The sequence below is a fragment of the Herpailurus yagouaroundi genome, unplaced genomic scaffold (genome assembly GCF_014898765.1).
Source record: "Herpailurus yagouaroundi ecotype Mexico unplaced genomic scaffold, PumYag 162, whole genome shotgun sequence".
NCBI lineage: Eukaryota > Metazoa > Chordata > Mammalia > Carnivora > Felidae > Herpailurus > Herpailurus yagouaroundi.
Window position 1 is genome coordinate 72144801 of NW_024412403.1, and position 25343 is coordinate 72170143.

The 25343-nt window shown below is 35.8% G+C and overlaps 2 protein-coding genes across 13 annotated transcripts in view; both read right to left on the reverse strand.

Annotated features, from left to right (window-relative positions):
* LRCH3 (leucine rich repeats and calponin homology domain containing 3) overlaps positions 1 to 2943 on the reverse strand; it is a 150338-nt gene extending 147395 nt beyond the window's left edge. For all 10 annotated transcript variants that reach the window (XR_005793330.1, XR_005793329.1, XM_040484797.1 and 7 more), the window contains exon 1: positions 2662 to 2943. Coding sequence is in view for 8 of the 10 variants with exons in the window: in XM_040484797.1 (XP_040340731.1) it covers positions 2662 to 2923 (262 nt within the window). In the remaining 2 variants the exon portion in view is untranslated. The remainder of the gene's footprint in view (positions 1 to 2661) is intronic.
* A 4195-nt stretch (positions 2944 to 7138) lies between these two features.
* The window catches only part of FYTTD1 (forty-two-three domain containing 1), a 31381-nt gene continuing 13176 nt past the window's right edge, over positions 7139 to 25343 (reverse strand). For all 3 annotated transcript variants that reach the window (XM_040484814.1, XM_040484816.1, XM_040484815.1), the window contains exons 3-9: positions 22954 to 23102; positions 16814 to 16926; positions 15118 to 15214; positions 14645 to 14706; positions 13060 to 13134; positions 11614 to 11740; positions 7139 to 9921 (exon numbers count right to left, since the gene is read on the reverse strand). In XM_040484814.1, the coding sequence (XP_040340748.1) occupies positions 9823 to 9921; positions 11614 to 11740; positions 13060 to 13134; positions 14645 to 14706; positions 15118 to 15214; positions 16814 to 16926; positions 22954 to 23102 (722 nt within the window). In that variant the 3' untranslated portion in view covers positions 7139 to 9822. The remainder of the gene's footprint in view (positions 9922 to 11613; positions 11741 to 13059; positions 13135 to 14644; positions 14707 to 15117; positions 15215 to 16813; positions 16927 to 22953; positions 23103 to 25343) is intronic.

Here is a 25343-nt window from a genome sequence, read left to right on the forward strand (position 1 = left end):
TAATCATGTCAAATTATACGTAGTATGGGAAATATATGCTGTTTCTTAGAATATAAACTCTTGAAGGACAGCAGCTCTACCAGATACAGTCCATATACATTATGAGAGAACAGGCTATATGGCAACTTTGACACACACACACACACACACACACACACACACACATACACACACATAAGGTATTCAAATAATTTTCCTGGCTTTAAATCTTAAAGAGTCTTAACAAAACATTTTAGTTAACATAGGTTGTGTCTGAATCCATTAAGCTATAGGTACGCTATGGGTTTGGAGTTATCTCAAACTAGGCTCAAATCCTGGCTAACACTACCTTCCCTGGCCTTTAGCTACAGGTCTTTGAGCAAATTATCTAGTATCTCCAAATCTTGATTTCACTATCTGCAAACACAGGAATAGTAATATCTATCTGTACATAGGAAGGCTGTGACGTATAGCACAGAGAAAAGAGTTCCATGGACCTGGGCTGAAATTCTACCACCAATATTAATTACAGGACTTTCTCTGAGTGATTCCTCATCTGTAAATTCTGAGTGCTTCTTCACATGTAAAGTGGGGATAATAATGCTTAGTCCATTGGTTGGTTGTTTTGAGCATTTAACAAGGCAATGTATTTTAAAACACCTAACAATGAATAGCAAACAGTGTATACTCAATAAATTATCATATCAGCATTAAATTATCTGTTTAAAATAACTCAGGTGCCTTGGTGGCTCAGTCAGAAGAGCAAAAGAGTGTGTGACTCTTGATCTCGAGGTTGTGAGTTTGAGCCCCACGTTGGGTGTAGAGATTATCCAAAAACAAAATCTTTAGGGGTGCCTCAGTGGCTCAGTTGGTTGAGTGTCTGACTCTTGATTTCAGCTCCGGTCAGGATCTCACAGTTTGTGGGATCGAGCCCAGCTTTGGGCTCTGCACTGACAGTACAGAGCCTGCTTGGAATTCTCTCTGTCCCTCTCCTCTCTCTGTCCCTCCCCTTTTTCTCTCTCAAAATTAATAAACATTAAAAAAAAAAAGAAATAAAATCTTTAAAAAAATAAAATAATTCAGAGCACAGTAAGGGAAAAATTTATTGGGATTGGTTCTTTTTCTTCATAAATGCCTTTGGGTTTTCTTTGTCAGTTAATAAAATATTTCTTAAAAGCAAAACATGTTGGTCCTAGAACTATTTAAAAGCAGGTAAGATAACGAATGAAATAAACTCCTGTAATCAACCTGTTCTTTAGCTTCGCGTTTAATGGAGTAATACTGAAACGACTGACACCAATATAAAACTGCCACATTACCCATCTCTGAAACAATCATATGCCATACGGCCATCTCCTGAACAGAATCAGGTAATCTGGGTTATGAACGACAATTTTGGATGTTGTCTATCAGAACATAAGCAAAAGGGAAGTGGCTGTTCATATTTACCTTAGCAAGAAAGTTTAATTTTAATAACATTCACTAAAAATACAAAATATCTTCAGTACAACTGTTTCCAAAAGAGATTAAATAATTAGACATTTAATTTCTTCCATTTTACACTAGAGTGAAAGTTTCTCTGGAAAGAAGTTTCTTAAAGTAGTTTAACAGTTCTGTTTATTTTTCTAACATGAGTGAATCATATGTAATACCCATCAATCTTTAATGAGTGCACATAGAAGATTTTCAAATCGAAGATTTTAAAATAAGATAAAATGGAATAAATATAAGACAAAGTACTACATATTCTTTCATTGCCAAAAAAAACACTATATCAAAATAAAATACCTAACTACATCATACTACACGAACCTGTTTGGGGATTTTTTTCCTCCTTTGTGTAAAATATGAATAGGCTCAGTTTTTAATCTACTCCCTAAGGAAGCTATATTTTAAACACAAGAAAAGCATATTATGTTAAGCGCCTCGGTCACCAAACATTGTTCTCTACAACTGAGAAAACCAAATAATATCCAATTGCTTATTACCTTTCCTGTGTTCAAAAATATGTATAAAGCGAAGTAATGTTCATTTTTGAAAAGCGTTAAGTACAGATGGGGTAGGCAATCTATGTATCTTTTCTTCCCTCAACTTTTCAGGGAGGGCGTGAGAAAAGTAATGGGAGTCTGAAGGTTGGCTCTAGTAAGCCAAATAGATAAAGGTACAGAAAGAAAAGTTACAGCCTTAGGGCTCACATTAAAAACAACTCTTGAAGAAACGTCAGTGCTCACATCAATGCTTCCCCAACAACGCAGTGGCCCATGCTCTGAACATATTAAGAGAACGTTTACAATCCCAAATCTTAGCAAAGTCACTTTGGCATCCCAAATCCGAAAGGGCCTGCAGAAACCGGGGCGGGGCAAGGGTCTACTTCAGCGGCATTAAGTTAATTTTCTAGCAGAGTAAAACACTCTGTGTCTATCGCTACAGTCTCCTTCCCCGAGAGATGCTGCAGTCTGCCGCCTCGCCCCTGGCTCGGGGTCTGGCCCGCAGGCCGGGGCGGGGGTGGGGGGTGGGGGTGCTGGGTGGGTCGGGCAGTCGGCTTCTCCCCGTTAGTCCGGTCCCAACCAGGCGCTATGGGACCGGTGGCTGTAACTAGCCCCGAGTCCTCCCACCGGATGGAGCGGCCTCCCGCCGCGTCCCGCGCCCATGGTCAGCAGGGATGCCCCGTGCCCCACTCACCCGCCCGAGTGGTGTCCGTCAGGTCATGGTTGGCCGCTCCCCGGGGAAACTCCCTCAGTTTCCGGCCGCTCAGGCTCAGCACCCCGGTCACAGCCGCCTCCTCTAGCGCTCGATCGAGGGAGCGGCTCCACGAACCCGGGCCAGGACCAGTACCTGCTCCGGAGCTTGGGCCGCAGTTAACACCGGAGAGGTTACCTCCCGACGCTACAGGGCCAGAGTACTCTGCAGCCGTGGCCACAGCGACCAAGCCCGCGGCCGCCATTTCCCAGCCGACAACTCTCCGGCCCAAGGCTCAGCGCATGCGCTGCCAGAACTGATGGGTGGGCGGGGAAAGGGGCAAACAGACCCCGGACGGTTGTCTTGACGCGCAGGGCTGCAGTGGCCCTCCGCACATCCAGGCTCTTGCCTCCGCCTGCATCGAGGTTTTGAAGGGAAATCAAAAAGGAACTCACAATCTTGGAGCACCCCCTCCTCTGGCTCCCAGTACCATTTTCAAAAATGCCCCTACAAAAATATCTTTCAGTGTTCCCCACAAAAACTTCCGTGCCTTCCTCCCTCAATACTGAAGGATTCGATTAAGCATTGAATTAAGGTTTACCATTCTTGCTACCAGGAACCTAGGCAGTGAGAAGAGGGGACCCTGGGATACGACGTAAAACGTTTCCCCAACTCTGTCATTCTATACAGCAAGTGATCTAGATGGAGACGTGCTGTTAACTGTTATTTTTGGAAAGGAAAATAAATGCCAACCTGGCCCCCAAATTCCATAATCTTCATTGAAAGGGTATATAAATGTTTAGGGCCACCCTTTTATAAAATAGCTCTGAACAAAAATAAAACACATTTTAAATAGTATTTGTCCTTTAGGCAAGATTTTATTGTTGAACAAATCAGGATGAACGGCATTAAAGTCTAAATTTTTTGTCTAGAACCAAAAGTGAGGGGAAAAAAATGATCTGACCATAATCTAAATGTGAGAATTAGAGGTAGAATGGAAGAAATGATAAAACCCAAAATCATTATTGAAAAACTGGAAACTATCACTTCAAATCAATTAGGGCTCATCTACTTTGTAACCAGTCTCCAGCATATTCTTTTATACATTTAAGCCATTGCTGCTACACTGATGTAAATTTCCCCTACAATGAACCAACTAGTATTTGTGGGAAATAGAAGAGACTGTTAGAGCTCTTTTCCTAGATTACAATCTAATTATAGAATTCAGACAAACATACCAATCACAGAGTAGGACAACAGAAAAAGGGCTGAGTAGGGGTAGCTGGGTTAATCTATCAGAATTCAAAGAAAAGGATCTGCATCATGGATGAATGAAATTTTGGAAAAATCTTAAAGACTATGAAATAGGCAATAGTAGGAAGGTGAGAGGAGTATCAGCACGAACACACCCAGGTATGATTTATAATGGTACATGTGTATTTAAGGCCACAAGCCAAAAAGTTCATGAGACAGCAAAAGAAAATAAGGTTGAAAAGCCTATTCATCAAAGCCCAACTCTTCTACGAAACTTTGATTAGCACTTCCCCCAACTCCTACATGGAAGAGACTGTGAAAATGTTTAATCTCAGTAACAAAGCTGATTAGTAACAGCTGCTCAGAGTTGTTCTATGAATTCTTACCGTCTAGGTTCCTCAGCAGCAAGTTCCATGACCAATTATCAGTATCAAGGTCTGTTATGAGCATGGGTCATTGCAATGGCAGGTGATTTACCAGCTCAAAAAACATTTATCCAATATATGAACTGCTTTTTTGTTATTCTGATCTAAAATTGTTTTGCTCTTCTTAAGAAAGATTTTAAGCTATTTTAAGAGAGCAGGATCTCATTCTGTATTTTTTTAGGAAATATTTCAACTACAGTGACTAAAAGCATAATCATATATTCCATATTAACAGTTACCAGATATCTGTATAAAATGCACCATTATGTCACCTGAATTTACCTATTACCTTCCACATTTACACTAAATTCTTCTAACAAGTTCTTCATAATACAGCCTCATTCTTCCTATCTACCTACACATATCATTATAATTGCAACATAACATGCTAATCCTGGTCTCTGAACTTCTGATCAAGCTTATAGATTGATCTTACCTTGTCTATTCAACTAGATTTTAAGGTCCTTAATATGTTAAACTCTGTAATTTTCTTCTATACCCAGAGCTGAGTATCTTAATAGGAACTAAGTAAGGATGAGTGGAAGCAGAGACAGAAGATGGATTATATACTAATACAGCAGAGGTTATATACTAATACAAGAGAGACAGCTGGGAGGAAAGGAAAAAAAAATTATTGAGAACAGGGTAGATAAATCTGTAAGTATTTGAAGTCCAAAAGAAAAGCCTATGGATATGAGGAGAAATATATATAAATGAGAACAAGTCCTAGGTAAAGAGAGACTGTAAGAAAAGGTAGATCAAGGAGTTAATTTTAAGACTTCTAAGGGGATTTGAGCTCTCATCTGCAAAGGTAGAATATGAAGGAATTCTCATCCTACTCTCTCAATCTCCATTAAAAAAGTGACAAGATCATCTTGTGAGAATGAGATAAAGGAAATGGAATCACTGTGAGGATTTCACCAAAGTGTCTAGCGATGAATAAAGATGATGAGAAACAGGTGCAAAAAAGCTATGAGCAAAAGGGCTATAAGGACATAGAATTTATTCTATAACTGCTCTGTGGTCTAGAAGCAGGAGCTGAAAAAAATTGGTAGTGAGGGTTATTGAATGTTAGGAATTGATATAGAGAAGTTCCTTGCTTCTTCCTATTTTACAACTGAAAGTTAACTCACTGAAGGAATACCAGGGGCAAAATTTTCACTCAAATCTCGTTTTCAGCTCTGTATCTCACTACCTCATGCAGAAATAAAGTCCTTTCCCCCTTCATCTACTCGCTAGAAATATGTTATGGTCACTCCTTTAAGACTCCATTTTTACTAACTCAAAGCAATGGGATTAAAATCTTGACTAATCCTATGCTCTTCAATGTAAAGCATAGAAACTAGCTTGCTAAATATATTCAATAAATGTTCCTTCCCGGATTCCTTTAATAAGCAGACAATATGATTTTCTTCTCATTAAAGGAAAGTGGAAATAGAAGTAGAAATTAGGTATCTACACACTATGGAAATAGTTTCCTATTCATCTTTAAACATCAGTAAACCTCTTCTGAAATACAACACAATGAATTTCAGCTCCAGGACGGTATCACACATTTCCTTGTTTCAACAAGCTTTTTGGGGGCACCTGGGTGGCTCAGTTGGTTAAGTGTCCGACTTCAGCTCAGGTCATGATCTGCAGTCCTTGGGTTCGAGCCCCGCGTCGGGCTCTGTGCTGACAGCTCAGAGCCTGGAGCCTGTTTCAGATTCTGTGTCTCTCTCTCTGACCCTCCCCTGTTCATGCTGTCTCAAAAATAAATGTTAAAAAAAATGTTTTTAATAAAAAAATAAAAGCTTTTTGTATTTGATAGAAGTAACGTAATGAGGGAGAAAAAGAGACATCAGGAGTCAATAATTTATAAGAAAATCTTTAACTCCCTAACAATGGCCGACAACAGTCCAAAATTCTTAGTGTGAATGCTTGGGGTCTGTTGGTATCATTTTTTAAAAGGGAATAAACTCCAAATTGATCTACATAAAAATAATTCGCTTTAAAAGGAAGCTTAAATCATGTGGGGTTTTTTTTTTTTACAGTAGCAATAAAACAATCATATAATTCTGGTGAAAGTTCAAAAATATACTAATCAGAAATAAAAGAATCATTTCCTGCCCTGATACTACCTGTATTCAGAATGTATGGTATTCATTCTCTGTAGTGCAAAGTCAGCTATTTTTTGTCACTCATACTTTCTTATTGAAAATCGAAATCAGGACAATAATTACCCTGACACACTAAGAAACAAAACAAATGAGCTAAGGGGAAAAAAGAGAGAGACAAATCAAGAAACAGACTCCTAACTACAGAGAACTGATGGCTACCAGAGCGGATGTGGGTGGAGGGATGAGTGAAACAAGTGATGGGGATTTAGGAATGCACTTTTCATGATGAACACCGGGTGATTAAAATTAAAATTAAAAATTATCCTGACACTGTGTATACTGTGAATTATAAAGCCACTGACAGCAAACTGGGATATACATATCTATTCTAACAGAAAATAATCAGTGGGCAATGAAGCTTGTAAGTTTGTTCATACTTTGGAAGTATTTTATGATGTGCTTATAATTAAAATTATGAAATCTATGCCTGTTAGAAAAAAATACATAATGTGCGATCAGGAACACTGACCTTTTCTAAGAGGTCTATATAACTTGAATACAAAAGTAATGAAGTCTCAATAATTATCACTGGTAGAGTAGATTTACTTGCCATACTAAAAATTACAAATGCTAAAAGCATTGCAATTACCACTTCTCAGATATCGGACAAGCCAAACATCATTCCACTACTCTCTGTGGGTGTTCAATTCACAGAAGCAGTTTATTATGAGAATTAAATTAAACTGAGAATTAAAAGACCTGAGCTCAAAAAGTGACATTGACACATACAAGTCTTGAAAAGCTGAGCCTCACTTAAATAAAACATAGAAAGGAATTGAAATGGATGATCTTGAAGGGCACATCTAGCTTGAAATTCTGCACTCTAAGTAATGAGTCTTTAAATCATGCTGGCTACTTACTTCTTGGTTGGAGCTCATGAATGAAATGGTCAAAAGGCAGTTAGAATATGAGTGTAGACTGATTTACCAATTTAATTGGCTAGTTTTTCAAACCCTAAAAATTATAAATCACTACAAAGTTCTTTGTAACATAGAACAATCTAAAAACCACAACTCAATCTTTATAGCTAAGAATAAATGTGAGACCTGTAACATTTTATTTGTTAAAAATGAACAGCTTCAGAATAGATCTAAATTTGTAACTTTTCCAAAAAACACCAAAAAGTACAGTGTAAAGCATCTCCTCGTTAAATACAAACTTATTTTTGTGATGCACTGCATCAATGTTTTGCATACACCTTGATGCAAAGGAAATTTTAAGTTGTATCCTGTTTAAAAAAAAAGTTTAAGAACTGAAAAAGGATGACCACAACCACATTCCAAGAAAGGAAATTTTCTTCCAACAAAGCATATTCTTCTGTTTATACACAGCATGTTAGCACTCAAGAATTTTAATTTAGTTGTAACAAAGGCAAAATTTTATATTTAAAAAGAAAATGAAATTAGAGATGTATGAAGAACAAATGTTTAATATACCAAAGACACTTTGTTGTTTGATGCAGTTAACGTCAATATTTGGGGCAATTTTTAAGGTTTTTGAGAAAAATGGCATTAATAATAGCTTTGTACAATATTTAAAATAAAAAAATGAAAACTTTATACCATATTTTCACAAACTGTTCTAAAGACAGCAAATTTGTGCTCAGTTGTTTCTCTTTTGCTTTAAAATAATCTACCAGTAATTCTAAACCAGTCTAAAATAAAATGTACTGTTCACGGATGAAATCTAAGCATTTGTACTTGCAAAAATGTTTTGCAATGAGTCCTTGGCCTAAGGAGACTAGAGCTTATTTTCAAATTGTGTGACTGGCTTCCAATAATCCCTTATCAGTAGACTTACTGGCCAAATACCAGATATTAAGGATCAGATTTAATTCTTTGGTATAAGCATGAAACTGTTGATACTTTTCCGTGGCTAACATAAACCAAGTAACTCAAGAAGCATGAGAGAAAACAATGAAGTCTAATATACAATACAAGGCAGGCAAGAGTGATAACTTAATGTTATGTTTTGTTTTGTTTTACAGGAAAAATTAACACCAATACACTCTAGGGAAACTAACACCTACTTAGAGGTTTCAACATTATAGCAAACCAAAAGGTTAAACTTCAAAATGATTGAACTTGTAGTTGGAATATTTTGCTGCATTTTGGCATTATACTGTAACTTATAGTATATAACCATCTGAAGACTTTCAGCACTAGCTTGGCACAACAGATTAATTCCTCCAGAGTGTGGGAGGAAAAAAAAAAAATACCCTGACTATAAATGCCTGAACTTTATACAAGAAAGGTATAAACCAAGATTACAATGTAACTCAATTACCATTTTGTCTTTATGGCATATACAAGTATATTTTTGATTCTGAAGCTTTATACTGTTTAATTAACAAGCTTAAAAAGCTTATAAAATTTAACTTTTGAATAAGAAGTCTAGGACTTTATGGCTATTGATTTTATCATCAAAATATCTAAGGAACTCAATCCACCTTGATAATTATAATTCTTCTAAATATCATTTGAAGAATTCTTCGTGGACACTAGATTCAAGCCTACGCTAAATCCACACAGTACACCTATGTCCTGGGTTTTAAAGTGTTTCACCTCAACCTGCTACTTCCTCTCCGGCTTTCTTCATTTACCAAACACAACTGTTAGGTTTTTACATTGGACCTTCTCTTCCAAGGCTCTATCAGATAATTTTGTAAACACACATTTATAGCTTTAAACATCAACATTTTAAACAGAGACTAATGCCTAAAGTCACATTTCTGGTTAAAAGTTCGATATTAAAGATTTATAACTCTGGAGAATTAACCTAAGGTCATCTCAAAAATGAACCAAATTCCAGATATTCCCACAAATCTTAAAACTCAAAACTATAATTCTAATTTTTTTTTTAATATCTCTAATGAAGAAAAGTCAACTGCACTTATTACACCAATACTATTAAAGGACAGGTGACAGCAACAAAGGGACCTACTCATATTTCTGAAGACCAAGATTTACCATGGCAAATAAAAAATGGGAAAAGCAATGAGATCCTAAATACCACTATAATAAAAATAAATCAGTTTCTATTTTTCTGTCTTCTTTCTGCTGCATGATGGACCAAAGTCGTCAAACAGAGAATTGTTCTGTCTGGGCCAACCATGAAATCTCAAGAACAGATAGGTATATTCCCTGTTATTCTTTCAGGGCATTATTTATACATGTTTAAAAAAAAAAACTTCAAAAATAAAAATAAGAGTTATTTAGCCTTGTGAATATTTTGAAATAAAGTTTCTTCAATTTCTGTGATGAACTCTTCAAGCAATTCAACTTTTAAAACAGAGTCATCACTCAAAAGTCCCTTTGACTTGGGATCTATCCCACGGTTACAAAGCGGCTTCCTCCTTTGTTGAACGTGAGAGTGGCTCTTTGTTCCTTCAGGATCCCAAATCGCTCATTCAAAGTCATCCCTGTCTAGAGAAAACAAAACAAAACAAAACAATTAACAACTTGACTGTTGGCCATATTTGCTTAGAACAATAATGTGATCATAATGGTAATTCAAGGTAACAACAGCTAACATTTCCTGAATATTTATGCATTCAAACTCATTTAACTTGAATAAAAACCATACGAATTAGGTGAATTGAGTGAAGTTTAAAGAAGTTAGTTAACTTGCCTACTTGCAGCTCCAGAATTTAAACCAGGTAGTCTGACTCACATTCTCTATCTTCTAAACCATTCTAAATACCTACATTATGTACTACATAAAACACATTGCTATAATGCCCACAAGCCATACATCCAAGATTTTCTCTCAATTATTTTTAGGCTCTACAAACACTGCCACAAAATCTAGTGATGTCACTGATAAACATAAGAGTTACTGACACTTGTGAATATTTGAAACAAACTTTCTTGAATTTCTAGAAGTTTTTGGATTTCTGGGAGTTCATCACAGAAATTCAAACCAATTCAAATCAAAATCTGGTTTTTGATTAACAAAGAAAGCACACCCAAATTATATTTTACCATTTATGAAAGAAGAGTAACCATGACAAAATGAAATAAAAAGAAGCAAAACAAATTTGGTCAGATTTCTATCCATACTTCATATTTTCAATTCCACATATTTTTACATCAATGGATACACAAAAAGGATTTAACAAAATCCAACATCCATTCATGATAAAAACTCTCAGCATATGAATAAAAGGCACTCCCTCAACCTGTAAATCTACTAAAAACCCATTGCTAAAATCATACTCAATGGTGAAACATTTAATGTTTTCTCCTCATGCTTGGGAACAAGGCAAGCATACCATGTTCTCATTATTTCAACATTGTACTGAAGGTTCTAGCCATCATAATAAAGAAAAAGAAAAGGTTTAAGGATTGGTAAGGGATATGGAGAATTACATGACTGTTTACACAGAAAATCTTAAGGAATCTACAAAATTACTAAAAATAGTGAAGTGAATTTTAGCAAGATCACAAGACACAAAGTCAATATAAAAAATGTCAAATCTATTCCACAGTGAGATATATACCACTTCACAAGCACTTGGATGGCTACGATCAAATGACCGATAGTAACAAGTGTAGATGAGGATGTAGAGAAATTTATAACTCTTTATACATGCTGGAAGGAATGTAAACAGTGAAGCCACTTTGGAAAGCAAGTTTGGCCCTTCCTCAAGAGGTTAAACATATAGTTATGAATATGACCTACCAATTCCACTTGTACATATTTACCCAGGGAAATGGAAACATATACTCACACAAAAAACATGTACATGAATGTGCAGAAGAACCTTATTCACAATAACCAAAGAATGGAAACAGCCCAAATGTCTATCAACTGATAACTGAATAAAATATGGTATATCCATTGATGGAACATTATTCAGCAATAAAAAGACGATACACTATAGATGTACCTTAAAAACACTATGCTAAGTGAAAGAAGCCAGTCACAAAAGATCACATATTGTATGTTTCCATTCATATGAATCCCCAAATAGGCTTCTCTATAGAAACAAAGTAGATTGTTCAGTGGTTTCCTAAGGTTGAGGAGACTTAAGATACCCTGTTTAATTCATTACATATTTTATTAATTAAAATATTCTCAATGAATGGCACAAAGAAACACAGAAAAAAAATTACCTGTTTTCCAACACTATTTATGTCAAATTGTAGGGGGACACCTTTAGGAACTTTCTTTACATCAGATTGCTCCCGTTTTGTCAAGAATGAGGGTACAGCAGTACGAGTTAATCGTGGTTTCTGAGTTCTATCGGAAAAAAATTAAAATGAAATCAGACAAGCTTAATAATCAAAAGAAGAAAAACAAATCATTTGGTACATAAGACATCTTGACTTGTACACATGTTCCATGTATTAAGGCTATTTTGTGTTCTCAAAAAAGTACAATCGTCTCCTCTTACCCATGGGGTTTATGTTGTTCCAAGACTGCCCCTCACCTGCCAGTGGATACCTGAAGCTGCATAGAGTACTGAACCCTACACATACTATATCTTTTTTCCTATACATACATACCTATGATAAAGTTTAATTTTTAAGAATTAGGCACAGTATGAGTTATTAGTTAACAACAATTAATAGTAAAATAGAACAATTACGACAATATACTGTAATAAAAGTTATGTGAATGTGGTCTCTCTCCCGTCCTCTCTCAAAATGTTTTTGTACTCATCCTTCTTGTGATGATGTGAGATGATAAAATACCTACATGATGAGACAAAGTGAGGTGAATGATGTAGGCATTGTAAGGTAGTGTCAGGCTACTACTGACCTTCTGACAATATGTCAGAAGGAGGACCATCTGTTTTCAGACCATGGCTGACTGGGTAACTGAAACCATGGAAAGTGAAATCACAGACAACGGGGTACTGATGTACCTGGTTCTTGACTGACTCATCTGGAGACTAAAATTTATAATCACTCACAGAATACTTCTTTACGTAGAACTAAATGTTTTCAATAATTTGGAATGACTGGTGACTTCCAAGTCTTGATCTTCTAAAATGAAGCAACCTCTGAAGTCTTAAGAGACTCATCCTATGTTTTTTTCATTTCATTTATTAAAATAGCTGGAGAGATCGAAAACTCCAAAAACCTAGAAAGTTTGTAATGCAATAAACATAAGGGAATGGTTAACTACATTAAGGTCATCCAGATAAAAGAACACACTACGAAGCCTTTAAAAAGAAGGTAGATCTGTATGTACCTACAAGTAAAGATGTCCAAACTGTATTAGGAGGTGGAGGAGAAAGGAGCAAGTATGTATAGCATTCCCTCATTTGTTATTATACATAAAAAATAAATGTATAAAATACTTATTGTATACGCACCAATTTAATAAAAATATGAAATTGTTAAAAGTGTCTACTTTGGGGGTATAGAACCAGGAATCAAGACAGCTTTTACCTTTAACTTTATACTATAGTATTTCCACTTTGTACCACAAGTATTACTCCTATCTTTGTCTCAGTTTATCTTAACTTGGACATCATGAGCAGAAGTCCAGTGCTCTTCTATTACCTTATATACTGAGAGATTATAATTTCTGACAATAAAAAAAGAACTTACGCTGGGCACTGCACTGCTCCAGGATTGTCAATGGAGACAGTCAAAATTCCTCCATTTGTGGTGGAAGTCCGCCATCTAGTTTCAAAAAACCAAAAATTTCATTAAAATGGAAGTTTATATATCCTATAGCGTACTCCACATAAAAACATACATTTTAAAGTAACCATCATATTTTCTTAGCTTTTAAAAATTACTAAGCTCCACCATGATATAATTAATCAGCATGTTGAGTGTAGGAACTGGACACTTGAATTTATTAAGTATTTTCTCAGTGTAACAAATACACATACCTTAAAATAAATTAAATTAGTACAGAAAGGCTGCTAATGAAAAGTAACAGTCTCCAGTATTTTGTGCCCCCTCTGCTCCCCAGAGGCAGAACTTTCCTGCTCCCCAATGGCAGCACTTTTAACCTTGTTCTTACTGCTTGCTAGTTACCTCCAGTTGACTATACAAGATGCATATGTAACAATATTTTGCTATGATAAGGTTTTAGCTCATCACACTATACTCTAGATTCCCTACCTCCTTCTAAACATTTTGATAGCTATATCACTATTTTACTTCCATTATAACTTTAAATATAAATCTTTCAGTCTCTTAAATCTCCTTTCTTTCAAAGACACCATTTCCTCTCGACTTTGCATGAAAGGAGAGTAGTACCTCTAATTCTTCTTTCCCCCACTTTGTACCTCCCATTTTTGTCAGCTCTACTTGTACATTCATGTTACTCAAAATCTGACATTTTCACTATATTCTGTTACCAAAATAAGGATTTTGTGGGGTTTTTTTCCCTATAGATTCTCAAAGTTCAAGACAAACAGCACTTATATTATTATAATTATGTAAACATTGTTCACTGGAGAAGCAAATGGCTTATCATTTCTTTCCTTATGGTTTCCAATGTCATGATTCCTGTGCAAAAGAATACTGTCAACATCAAGTTCAAACACTTTTTTTTCTTACACTCTGCTCAAAATCATGCCCAACTTTAGCTGGCATATCTGGACCAATACCATGTTTTACACATTTTGTTTTCCAAAAAGTAGTCATAGTTTTAAATAGTTTAATCTTGAAAACTGATCATATTGATGGAATTAGAATGTTACAACTCACACATCAGAAGTGTAATTCTAACAGACAAAAGAATATTTTCAAAAAATCTTTATGGGGTAAGGAGAAGAAAAGAATATGTGAAAAGGAAAAATATCCTATTGTTTTTAAAGGGTTCAAAGTTTTCTAAAAGCTCTATTGGATTTTCTATTTATTCCCTGAATAGGTTCATTTATAGAAAAGCAGTTACAGAAAATAAAGAGCTGTTTCATTAAAATGGAATACTCCATTATCTTTTTTTTTTTTTTTTTAAATAAAGGGATGTATTTGGTGCTAAAACTCATTAACACTGACATGTGAAAATGCAAAAGGCTTTTTGGGGGGAAAAATGGATTTATTTTTTTCAGGCACAATGGTTAATATACTCTGGGGGTCTCATTTAATTTCTTCTGGACTGGGGCACACAGTAATCGGGGATGCTAGTATTCTGGGAGTTTTGAAAGGACATCTTGAAAAACAAATTGAAACTTACTGACGAGTTCTCTTTGCTACTACATCGTCTAGCAGTTGTTCTGTGTTCAACTGGGCCTGAACCTGAAGGGAAAAAAAAAGTAGTAGGTCCCAAAAGAAAGCAGAGGGTTTGAATCTAAAAAGCAGCCCTGCTCTGTAACTTTATAACCCAGTATGATGTGTGTGTGAATGCAAGAGAGGCATGTGCCTATTCTGGCAATACCTCTGTTGATGTTCCTATATCAGAACAAGTGGTAAAACATATTTATTCCTAAATAACATGTTAAGCTTGTAAGATGCTGCTACTGATGACAACAAAAGGGAGAATAGAAAAAATAAGTAACAAAAAGAACTAATCTGATGTCACGTTCTCCATATCCCAAACCCAACCCTTACCTCAACCATGGGCTATGCCTATGATTGAGGATTACCACTAAAGGTAGATGTTCAAGATCCTTTGAGTAAAAAGAAACCACCACCAAGGGGTTTTTATACCTTTAGGCCTCTTCTGAAAAGAAAAGTTGCCTGACGAGTATCTTTCTGATGACTTAATTTATTTCCACTCCTGCTAAAATTGGCCGGAATGCTATTTCTGCAACAAAAACAGATATATCATGAATAGTCTCAGCCATTTAACAACTTTCAAACATCCTGAGAAGAAATAAGCAAAAATAGTTAAATTCATAGGCTAGACATTTGAAGTACACTAAACATAAAGATTCTGAATTATTTCCTTATTTACACAAAGTTACTGTGATTCGATTTATAAATATTTTTCTGTAGCATACTACATAACAACCTAGTTAATTCTAATTATCTTCTAAATATTGCACTCGCTAATATTCTAACAGAAGATTTCTTCTGAAGACATTAAAAATAACAATTTTAATGCTATTTCCTAAACAGCATTGATGAAAAACATGTACGTACAAATTTACAGGATTAGTACAAAGAAAATCACACCTAAGCAAATCATAATCAAACTACTGAAAATCAAGAGAAAATCTTGAAAATACATCTTCTATGGTTTTCTCTTCCATCTTCACTCAGAAACCTTTATATGTTAACATGAATCACATAGAAACTTACCATCTTATTCTTTCACATAGAGCAATGTACTCTCAATTATGTTTGACTTGACTTTCACCAATCCCTTTCTAATTTCTATGTGAAGTCAGTAAAAGATGAGAAAACAAATTTTCGTATTTATCTAGTTATTTATTTCTTATAAAAACTTAACAGATCGCCTAATCTTACCTCCAATCTTAGACTCAAATGCAAAATTTCCCTAGCTAGCCTAATTAACATGGGTCATTAATGTCTCATATAATGGACAAGTTCTTATTTGCTAATTTCCCATTTCCCAAAAGGTACTACACCAGATTTCCAAAAGAAAAGAGGGATGATAGTTAAGTAAACCTGCAATTCCAGCCTGTTCCATTTATACAAAAACTTCATTTTCAGTTTTTTTTTTGAATTATCTTCTATAAAAGATGAATAAATGGTACTCGAAACTAAAATATAGAAACTTACCAGTTTATCAACTTCCTTTTGCCCATTTTATTCTTACAGAAAACAGAATGTCATAACAATAGGTCGTAATTTTTGAGTTTCTGTTATGCCTTCCATTTAATATAAACATAATCTCAGCTATGGGGTGCCTGGCTGCCTCATAGGTAGAGCATGCGACTCTTATCTTGGGGTCCTGAGTGCGAGCCCCCATGTTGGGTGAAGAGATAACTTAAAAATAATAATAATATTTTCAACTTAAAAAGCATTCACACAGAATTTTTTACAATTTGCTTTTTCCACAAATACATTGTTCTATTAAGAATCACTGAGACTGAATAACAATTTTAGCTTTCAGAATTCCCAATTTTGAATAATTCTGGTGGAGGTATTTTTACCTAAACAATCACCTTTTGTAATTTTATTCTGTATGTAAACAGAGGTAAAGAAGCAGAGTAATGCTTTTTTTTAAAGTTTACAATTTGTTAAAACCATCAGTAATACTGGGTCTCAGAAATAAGAAAGCCATTACTGAATGCCTCCATATTGGATGTTCAGAGAGACATCCCAAATATCCGTCTTGAAAATGACCACTACAAATCCATTCATTTGGTTGCTTAATGCAAGAAGTCTACCTTTATTTACTTAGGATAACATATTATTATCGTATTTGAGTACTTACTTTCTATTTAGCTGGTTAGGTCTCTTAAGAACTGCAACTGCTTTTCTCTGTACTTCATTTTGTCTCAGAAGGTTGGCCTTCCTTTTTAATGCTGGAAAATACCGTTCTATATTCTTTCAGAAGGCAAAAAAACTACATTAATCAGATTGCTTTTTGCTATATACCCTATTACAATAAACATTTCTGAAGCAGAATGGACAGAGACTGCTTAGATGTGCACATTAGAGACACAGGCTGAAATGACTTGAATATTTCCAGTCTAAGTGATTGAGAAGACAGCAACCTCCTTATACTTAAAATACTTGCAACAAAAGGACAATTCAAATGGAAAAATGGATTTTTTCTATTTTGGTTATGTTCAGTTTGAGGTGCTCTGGGGGATGCACAGGTTATGGGGAAACATGGTCCTGGAACTCAAGAGAAGAATCAGAGGACCAGAAATGTAAATGAGGAAATCACTTAAATAAACATGATTTTTGATTACCAAATGAAGGGAGAAGAGGGCCAAGTTCTGGGGTGCCTAGGTGGCTCACTGGGTTAAGCACCTGACTCTTGATTTTGGCTCAGGTCATGGTCTCACAGTCTGAGAGATGGAGCCCCAAGTCGGGATCTGTGCTAATAGCAAGGAGCCTGCTTGGGATTCATTCTTTCCCTCTCTCCCCCCTGCTCCACTCACAGGCTCGTGCTCTCTCTCTCTCTCTCTCTCTCTCTCTCAAAATAAATAAAAACTTAAAAAGAAAAAAAAAAAAAAGAGAGAGCCAAGTTCCAAAACAAATGTGAGGGAAAAAGAGGAGGTTATGACAGCAAAGAAGCCTGAGTAGAAAGAGTTACAAAGAAAAAAGGAATCAAGAAAATAAGCATATGAAATGTCCACTTTTTCTCCCTCCTCATATATAAATTCAATCCAGCATTAAAGTCTAATTCAGATTTCTGTATTTTTCATGAAGTCTTTCCAAAAGTTCTTGGCAATATGAGCCATACATATCTTACACTTAATTCAGACTACCTTATATGTTTTAAGCATATGAGAAGTATTCGTAAGTATCAATTGACTAAAAAACACAAAAATTGTAAGTCTTCATTTTCATGAACATTTGGAAAAGAAGTAAATGTAAAAACAGAAATAAGGAATATTAAGAATATAGGAGAAATGCTATGAAATCACTCACAGTTCATTCCAAGCTTCATATTCTGTCTTTAATAAAAACACCAAGTATCATTTTAATGGTAAATGTAAATTCCTTTGATGCTGTCATCACGTGTTTTTTTTACCCTCAAACTATCTGCCATACTGTAACCATATAGTTATTTGTGGGAAAATTTATTTAATGTTTATCTCTATTCTCCATGAGGGATTTTCTACTGAGTTACCACAGAATCCCTTGCATATAGCATAGAGTGGGTACTCAATCATGTTAGTTAAATGATGAATACACAGACTAGAATAACAACCAATTAATGCATGGTGAATGTATCATTCCATGGATCTAAAGTTTGTATACATGTATAAATGTGCTTTAAAAAGTATACGTTGGGGGGGGGGGTGCCTGGGTGGCTCAGTTGGTTAAGTGTCCGACTCTTGGTTTTGGCTCAGGTCATGATCTCATGATTCATGAGTCTGAGCCCTGCATTGGGCTCTGCACTGAAGGTGCGAAGCCTGCTTGGAATTCTCGCTCTTTCTTTGCCCCTCCCCAGCTCATGTGTGTGTGTGTACATGCGCGCTCTCTCTCTCTCTCTCAAAAATAAACATTAAAAAAATACATGTATGGAAAAGTTTTTCTTTCACAATAATTTTGATATAAAGAATTATTTTAATGTTTTTGAGAGACAGAGAAAGAGACAGAGCATGAGCAGGGAAGGGGCAGAGAGACACAGAATCTGAAGTAGGCTCCAGGCTCTGAGCGTTCACAAGTGGTCAGCACAGAGCCCAATGCAGGGGTCAGACTCACAAACCATGAGATCATGACTGAGCCAAAGTCAGATGCTTAACTGACTGAGCCACCCAGGCGCCCCTAAAAAATGATTTCTTGAGGGTCTTGAAATATTTTAATTTTTACGTTAATTTTACTAAGGCATTATTTATATAAAATAAAATTTTAAGTTTACAATTTGATGAATTTGTGTAACAAATCATGCAACCACATCATAATCAAGATAGAACAGCATCCTCATCCTAAAACATTTCCTTGTGCCCCTCTGCAGTCAATTCCTTTCCCTTGCCTGACTCCCACCCCAGGCAATGACCATCTCATCTGTCACTATAGTTTAGCCTTTTCTATAATTTCAGATAAATGGAATCACACAGAACGTAGTATTGTGTTTTCCTTTTGCTTAGCATGATGTTTTGAGGTATATCCATGCTGACTTATATATTAACTTATTCCTTTTTTATTGTTGAATAGAATTCCATAGCATGAAAACATTTATTTTCATTATTAAAATCAGACAAGTGATTAACTACCCATTAAAATGTGGAGGGACACATTGGGTGGCTCAGTTGGTTAAGGGTCCAACTCTTGGTTTTGGCTCAGGTCATGATCTCATGGTTTGTCAGTTACAGTGGCAGGGCCGCAATGACTACATGGAGCCTGTTTAGGATTGTTTCTCTCTCCCTCTCACTCTGCCCCTCCCTCTTTCTCTTTCAAATAAACACACACAAAAACACCTACCCATTAGTGGAAAATAACTGCTATGCAGCAATAACAAAAAAAAAAATTTTTTTTAATTTTTTTTAATGTTTATTTATTTTTGAAGGAGAGAGAGACAGAGCGTGAGTGGGGGAGGGGCAGAGAGAGAGGGAGACACAGAATCGGAAGCAGGCTCCGGGCTCTGAGCTGTCAGCACAGAGCTCGATGTGGGGCTCGAACCCACTAACTGTGAGATCATGACCTGAGCCGAAGTCGGACGCTCAACCAACTGAGCCACCCAGGCGCCCCCCAAAAAAATTTTTTTTTACGTTTATTTATTTTTGAGACAGAGAGAGGCACAGCATGAACGGGGGAGGGGGAGAGAGAGAGGGAGACACAGAATCAGAAGCAGGCTACAGGCTCTGAGCCATCAGCCCAGAGCCTGACGCGGGGCTCAAACCCACAGACTGCGAGATCATGACCTGAGCTGAAGTCGGACACTTAACCAACTGAGCCACCCAGGTGCCCCATTAAATGGTTTAATATTACCCAAATCAAGTCAAAAGTTCTATGGAACATAACATACTCTCAAGTTTGGGAAATTCCGAATCTAAAAGACAAAAAAATTTATTTAATTGACACTGACGAAGTTATATATGCCACTAGAAGAATCCCTTAAAAACCTAACACAACACTGGGGCACCTGGGGGGCTCAGTCGGTTGGGCATCCAACTCTGGATTTTGGCTCAGGTCATGATGTCACGGCTCATTAGATCGAACCCCACATCATTAGGCTCTGAGCTGACAACATTGAGCCTGCTTGTGATTCTCTCCCTCCCTCACTCTCTTCCCCACCCGGTCTGCACACACTCTCTCAAAAAAAAAAAAAAAAAAAAAAGAAAAAAAAAAAAAGAACCTAAACACAACTTTTACCTGACAGCTATTTTAATCTGTCTGTAAACAAAAAGAAAATTCATTCCTAGAGACAACCATTCCCCTGTTAGCACAGCCCCCACTTGCTCTCAGAAAATACTAGTGATATAAATGAGTATGCTATCTTTCCCACTTAGTCATTCACTTCATAGGTAAGAAAATGTACATTTTTACTGAAATAAAATCTCACTAATTCACATCAACTGTGGAAAGTGAGAGATAAAGTAACAACATCTAATTATGGTCAAAATATTTTTTTAAGGTATAAAATTTCTAAGTACATGTAACAATTCAAGACCAATTAAGTGATTTAGGTAAATTGTTTAATGAATAGAAAAGGATAATATGAGTTATTTATATTTAAACAGGTTTCTAAATTATAAAGTACTATATTTTGTCCTAATCAGACTATTAATCCATATTCTGAATGAGGAAAGGTTTTAAGAAACAGCACTTTTCAAACCTTACCTCTGACAAATTTATTCAACTTTGAATATGTGGATCTTACTAGTTAGCACATTCTTAGCATTCTATAATTAACATTTTCTTTTTTTTTTTTTTTTTAAACGTTTATTTATTTTTACGACAGAGAGAGACAGAGCATGAACGGGGGAGGGGCAGAGAGAGAGGGAGACACAGAATCAGAAACAGGCTCCAGGCTCTGAGCCGTCAGCCCAGAGCCCGACGCGGGGCTCGAACTCCCGGACCGCGAGATCGTGACCTGGCTGAAGTCGGACGCTTAACCGACTGCGCCACCCAGGCGCCCCTATAATTAACATTTTCAATTTTCACTATTTTCAAACAACTCAAAAGACTATCACATGTGGTAATTTAATAATGTGATAATTTAATATTTTTACTGGATCAATAAGATAGCACTTAAATCCAATCACCCTCCCAGTATCCATATTTCTTAATGTTTTCCAATTTCCAATAAACAGTTAAGTTCTGCGATAAAGTTTTAGAGGTGAAATCAACTGTTGGTGGTGGCAATATTGAAAAGATAAGGGGGGGCGCCTGGGTGGCGCAGTCGGTTAAACGTCCGACTTCAGCCAGGTCACGATCTCGCGGTCCGTGGGTTCAAGCCCCGCGTCGGGCTCTGGGCTGATGGCTCAGAGCCTGGAGCCTGTTTCCGATTCTGTGTCTCCCTCTCTCTCTGCCCCTCCCCCGTTCATGCTCTGTCTCTCTCTGTCTCAAAAATAAATAAAACGTTGGAAAAAAAAAATTAAAAAAAAAAAAAAAAAAGGAAAGTTAAGGGATCTAAGACAGTTGTGGTTCTTAACCAGAAGACGCACATTAAAGATAATTTAAAGAGGAGCACCTAGGTGGCTCAGTCAGTTAAGCATCCAACTTTGGCTTAGGTCACGATATGGTTCATGAGTTCAGGCCTGGCGTGCTGACAGCTCAGAGCCCGGAGCCTGCTTCGGATTCTATGTCTCCCTTTCTCTCTGTCTGCCCGCCCCCCCCCAACCCCCCGCTCTGTCTCGCTCTCAAAAATAAACTTAAAAAAAAAAAAAAAAGATAATTTAAAGAATGAAGTCCTGAATTTTTTTTACAAGTATGTATTTTTTGCATAATCAGAGAACCAAAAAGATAAAAAAATATAGAATATATAGAATATATATAGAATAAAATATATAAGAATCAGAAGAAAAACTACTTGTAAAACTATTCAAAGGAACACTTTAGCCAATTCAAAAATTACTCATTGAGAAGTAAATAAAACTTCATTAAAATCTGAAAAGTAGTTAACTCATAGTGAGTAAATGATTGCACTCTAATTAAAAATAGGTACCTATCCAAGACAAATGAAAACCTATGTTCATACAATCTTACTTACTTACATTCACAGCAACATTATTCATAATACCCAAAAAATGGGAATAACCAAAATGTCCCACAACTGGTGAATGAATAAACAAAGTATGGTATATCCATATAACGGAATATTTATTCAGTAATAAAAAAGAATCAAGTACTGATACATACTACAACATGACCAACCTCGAAAACATTATACTAAATGCCAGATCACATATTATCATATGATTCCATTTACATGAAATGTGCAGAAAAAGCAAATTTACAGAAAATTTACAGAAAGTAATTTAGTGGTTGCCTGAGGTAGATGACAAGGTAGGGCTATGAATGGACAAGAGATTTCTTTTTAGAGTGATAGAACTGTTTTAAGATTAGACTGTTGTGATAATTGTACAACTCTGTAAATTTTCTAAAATTCATGAATTGTACACTTAAAAAGATGAATTTTATTGTATAAAATTATACCTCAATAATTTGTCAATATTGTACATACACAAACACACAGAGGCAAAGAAAATCAAGAACCTATTAAAAAACTTTACATAAATTTTATTTAAGAATGTGGAAATTTAGGTATTCTTCATGAATGACAGTACTTTTCCTTTACTTTTTATAGAAGACCCAAAGCACTACATAAAAAAAAAAAAATCAAAATATTCACATAAAATGCTCCCTCAATGAGAATATTGTACTCATTCACAGAAATATTAGTACAACTAAAGGAAGAGTATCTGATGCATGATTAAACCAGCATCCTACCTTGTCACTTAGAGGTGGTCGATTCATAGGACTAATTCCTTTTCGAATTCCAGTTGCTTTCCTAGCTGCAAGGCCTGTGATAACTCCATAAGGACGTCTCTTTCCAGGCATTACTCTTCCTCTCCGGCTCAGACTATTCTTGCCAAAACCTATAAGAGGTTTAAAAAAAAGACAAAAAAATATCAATCTAAGAATGCAACTGAAGGGCACACAGGTCATAGGGTATTCTATTTCTTAGCAGAGCGGATTTTATTTTTTAGTATTACTTAAGCAATATTTCCTATATTACTATTATATAATATTGTTATTTTCACATATTTACATATCTTACATAAAATATTTCATTTTTAAAGGACAATAAACTGCACCGCAAAGAGTTCTATTGCTATAATGGACTGCAAAGGGACTACAGGATTCTCATGTTTTCCCTATAGCTATCCTCTCTCTTGCATTACTTTATCAATAAACAACTTTCCCTGTGCAATGTGGTGTCCACTAACAACATGTGGTTATGGAGTACCCGATATATGACTAGTCTGAATTAAGATATAACAGAGAGTACAATACTTCATTAATAACCTTATATTAATTATATACTGCAATGGTATTTTGGATATATCGGATTTAATAAAATATATTATTCACATGTGGCTCACATTTTATTTCTATTGAGGGACACTGATCTTGAATGGATCACTATCTGATATCTGATTTACTTACTATCTTGCAATCTGGCTTATTTTTTTCATTCCTACTGTATTTAAACTACTTTTGCTGAAGTCCCAATTGAGCTCCAATAAACATGTTTTAATATCTGTGGCATGATACAACTTGCCTTTGCCTTTCCATTGTGTATCTTATCTATTTAAATATTTTCCAATTATGAATAAACATGCTTGCCACAGAAATCTTAGAAACATATAAGTACAAATGAAACTAAAAGTTACCCATTATCTCATCACCCTGGGATAACCACTAACATTGTATGTCTTTCTTGTCTTTTACTCCTACACATCTAAAAAGTTAACATTTTTAATTTCAACTATTTTTAAACAATTCAAAAGACTTTTGCAGAGGTAATTCACAATTTTGTAGTACCAAGTGCCTAGAAGATACACTGAGTCAATCTTCCTGGCAACCACATTTCCTAGTCTACGTAGTATTTTGTAGTAGGCATTAACACTGTATTGTGAATATTATCCCATGTCTTTTAGATTCTTTCATTGTATTATTACTGTTTCTTTTTTTTTTTTTTTAAAGAAGGCTCCATGCCCAATGTGGGGCTTGAACTCATCAAAAGTCACATGTTCTACCCACTGAGCCAGCCAGATGCCCTCACTGTATCATTTTTTAATGTGCCATACTTGATCCAACCAACCTCAGAACTTCACTTTAAAAAAAGAATTTTTTTTAATGTTTATTTATTTTTGAGAGAGACAAAGTGTGAGTGGGGGAGAGGCAGAGAGAGAGGGAGACACAGAATCCAAAGCAGGCTCCAGGCTCTGAGCTGTCACCACAGAGCCCGACATGGAACTCAAACTCACAGACCTCGAGATCATGACCTAAGCCAAAGTCAGACACTTAATCAACTAAGCCACCCAGGCGTCCCTCACTTCACTTATTTCTAATGTTAAACTACTATAAATGTTACAATAACATTATAGATAATATTTTCCGGGGGGATAAAGATGCAACAAACTTTTATTTAACTCATTAATAAGAGCACAGCAGGGAAACAAATCCATTCAAAAGGAAATTTGGAAAAGCTAGATTTTATATTCAATGGAGGAAAAAAAAGAATGCTTAAATAAGACAGCTATATTAGACAAAACTGGTTACTGTCTTTCTACAGGGGCAAAAAAGCATGATTTTTCAGGGTTATTTTTTCTACTGGACAATTTAAAAAACCTGTACTTTATTAGTTATATATAAATTTACCTCTAATTTTACAGAGCTGCCAAGTTATCAGTAATATGAACTAACATTATAAGAGCATTTGTTAATTTTTCCATTTTTTATTTATTTTTATTTTTTAATCTTTATTTTGAGAGAGAGCATGTGCACATGTGCGAGAGCAGGGGAGGGGCAGAGAGACAAAAGGGAATCCCAGGCAGGCTCCGTGCCATCAGCACAGAGCCTAATACAGGGCTCAAACTCACAAATCACAAGATAATAACCTGAGCCAAAATCAAGAGCCATGCAGGCACCCCAATTTTTAAAGTAGGCTCCATGCCCAGTGTGAAGCCCAACACAGGGCTTAAACTCATGACCCTGAGATCAAGACCTGAGCTGAGATCAAGAGTCAGATGTTTAACCAACTGAGCCACCCAGGCACTCCTGATATGCTGTATCAAATAGTAAAGCAAGTTAAGGATTCTGATTCATATTTT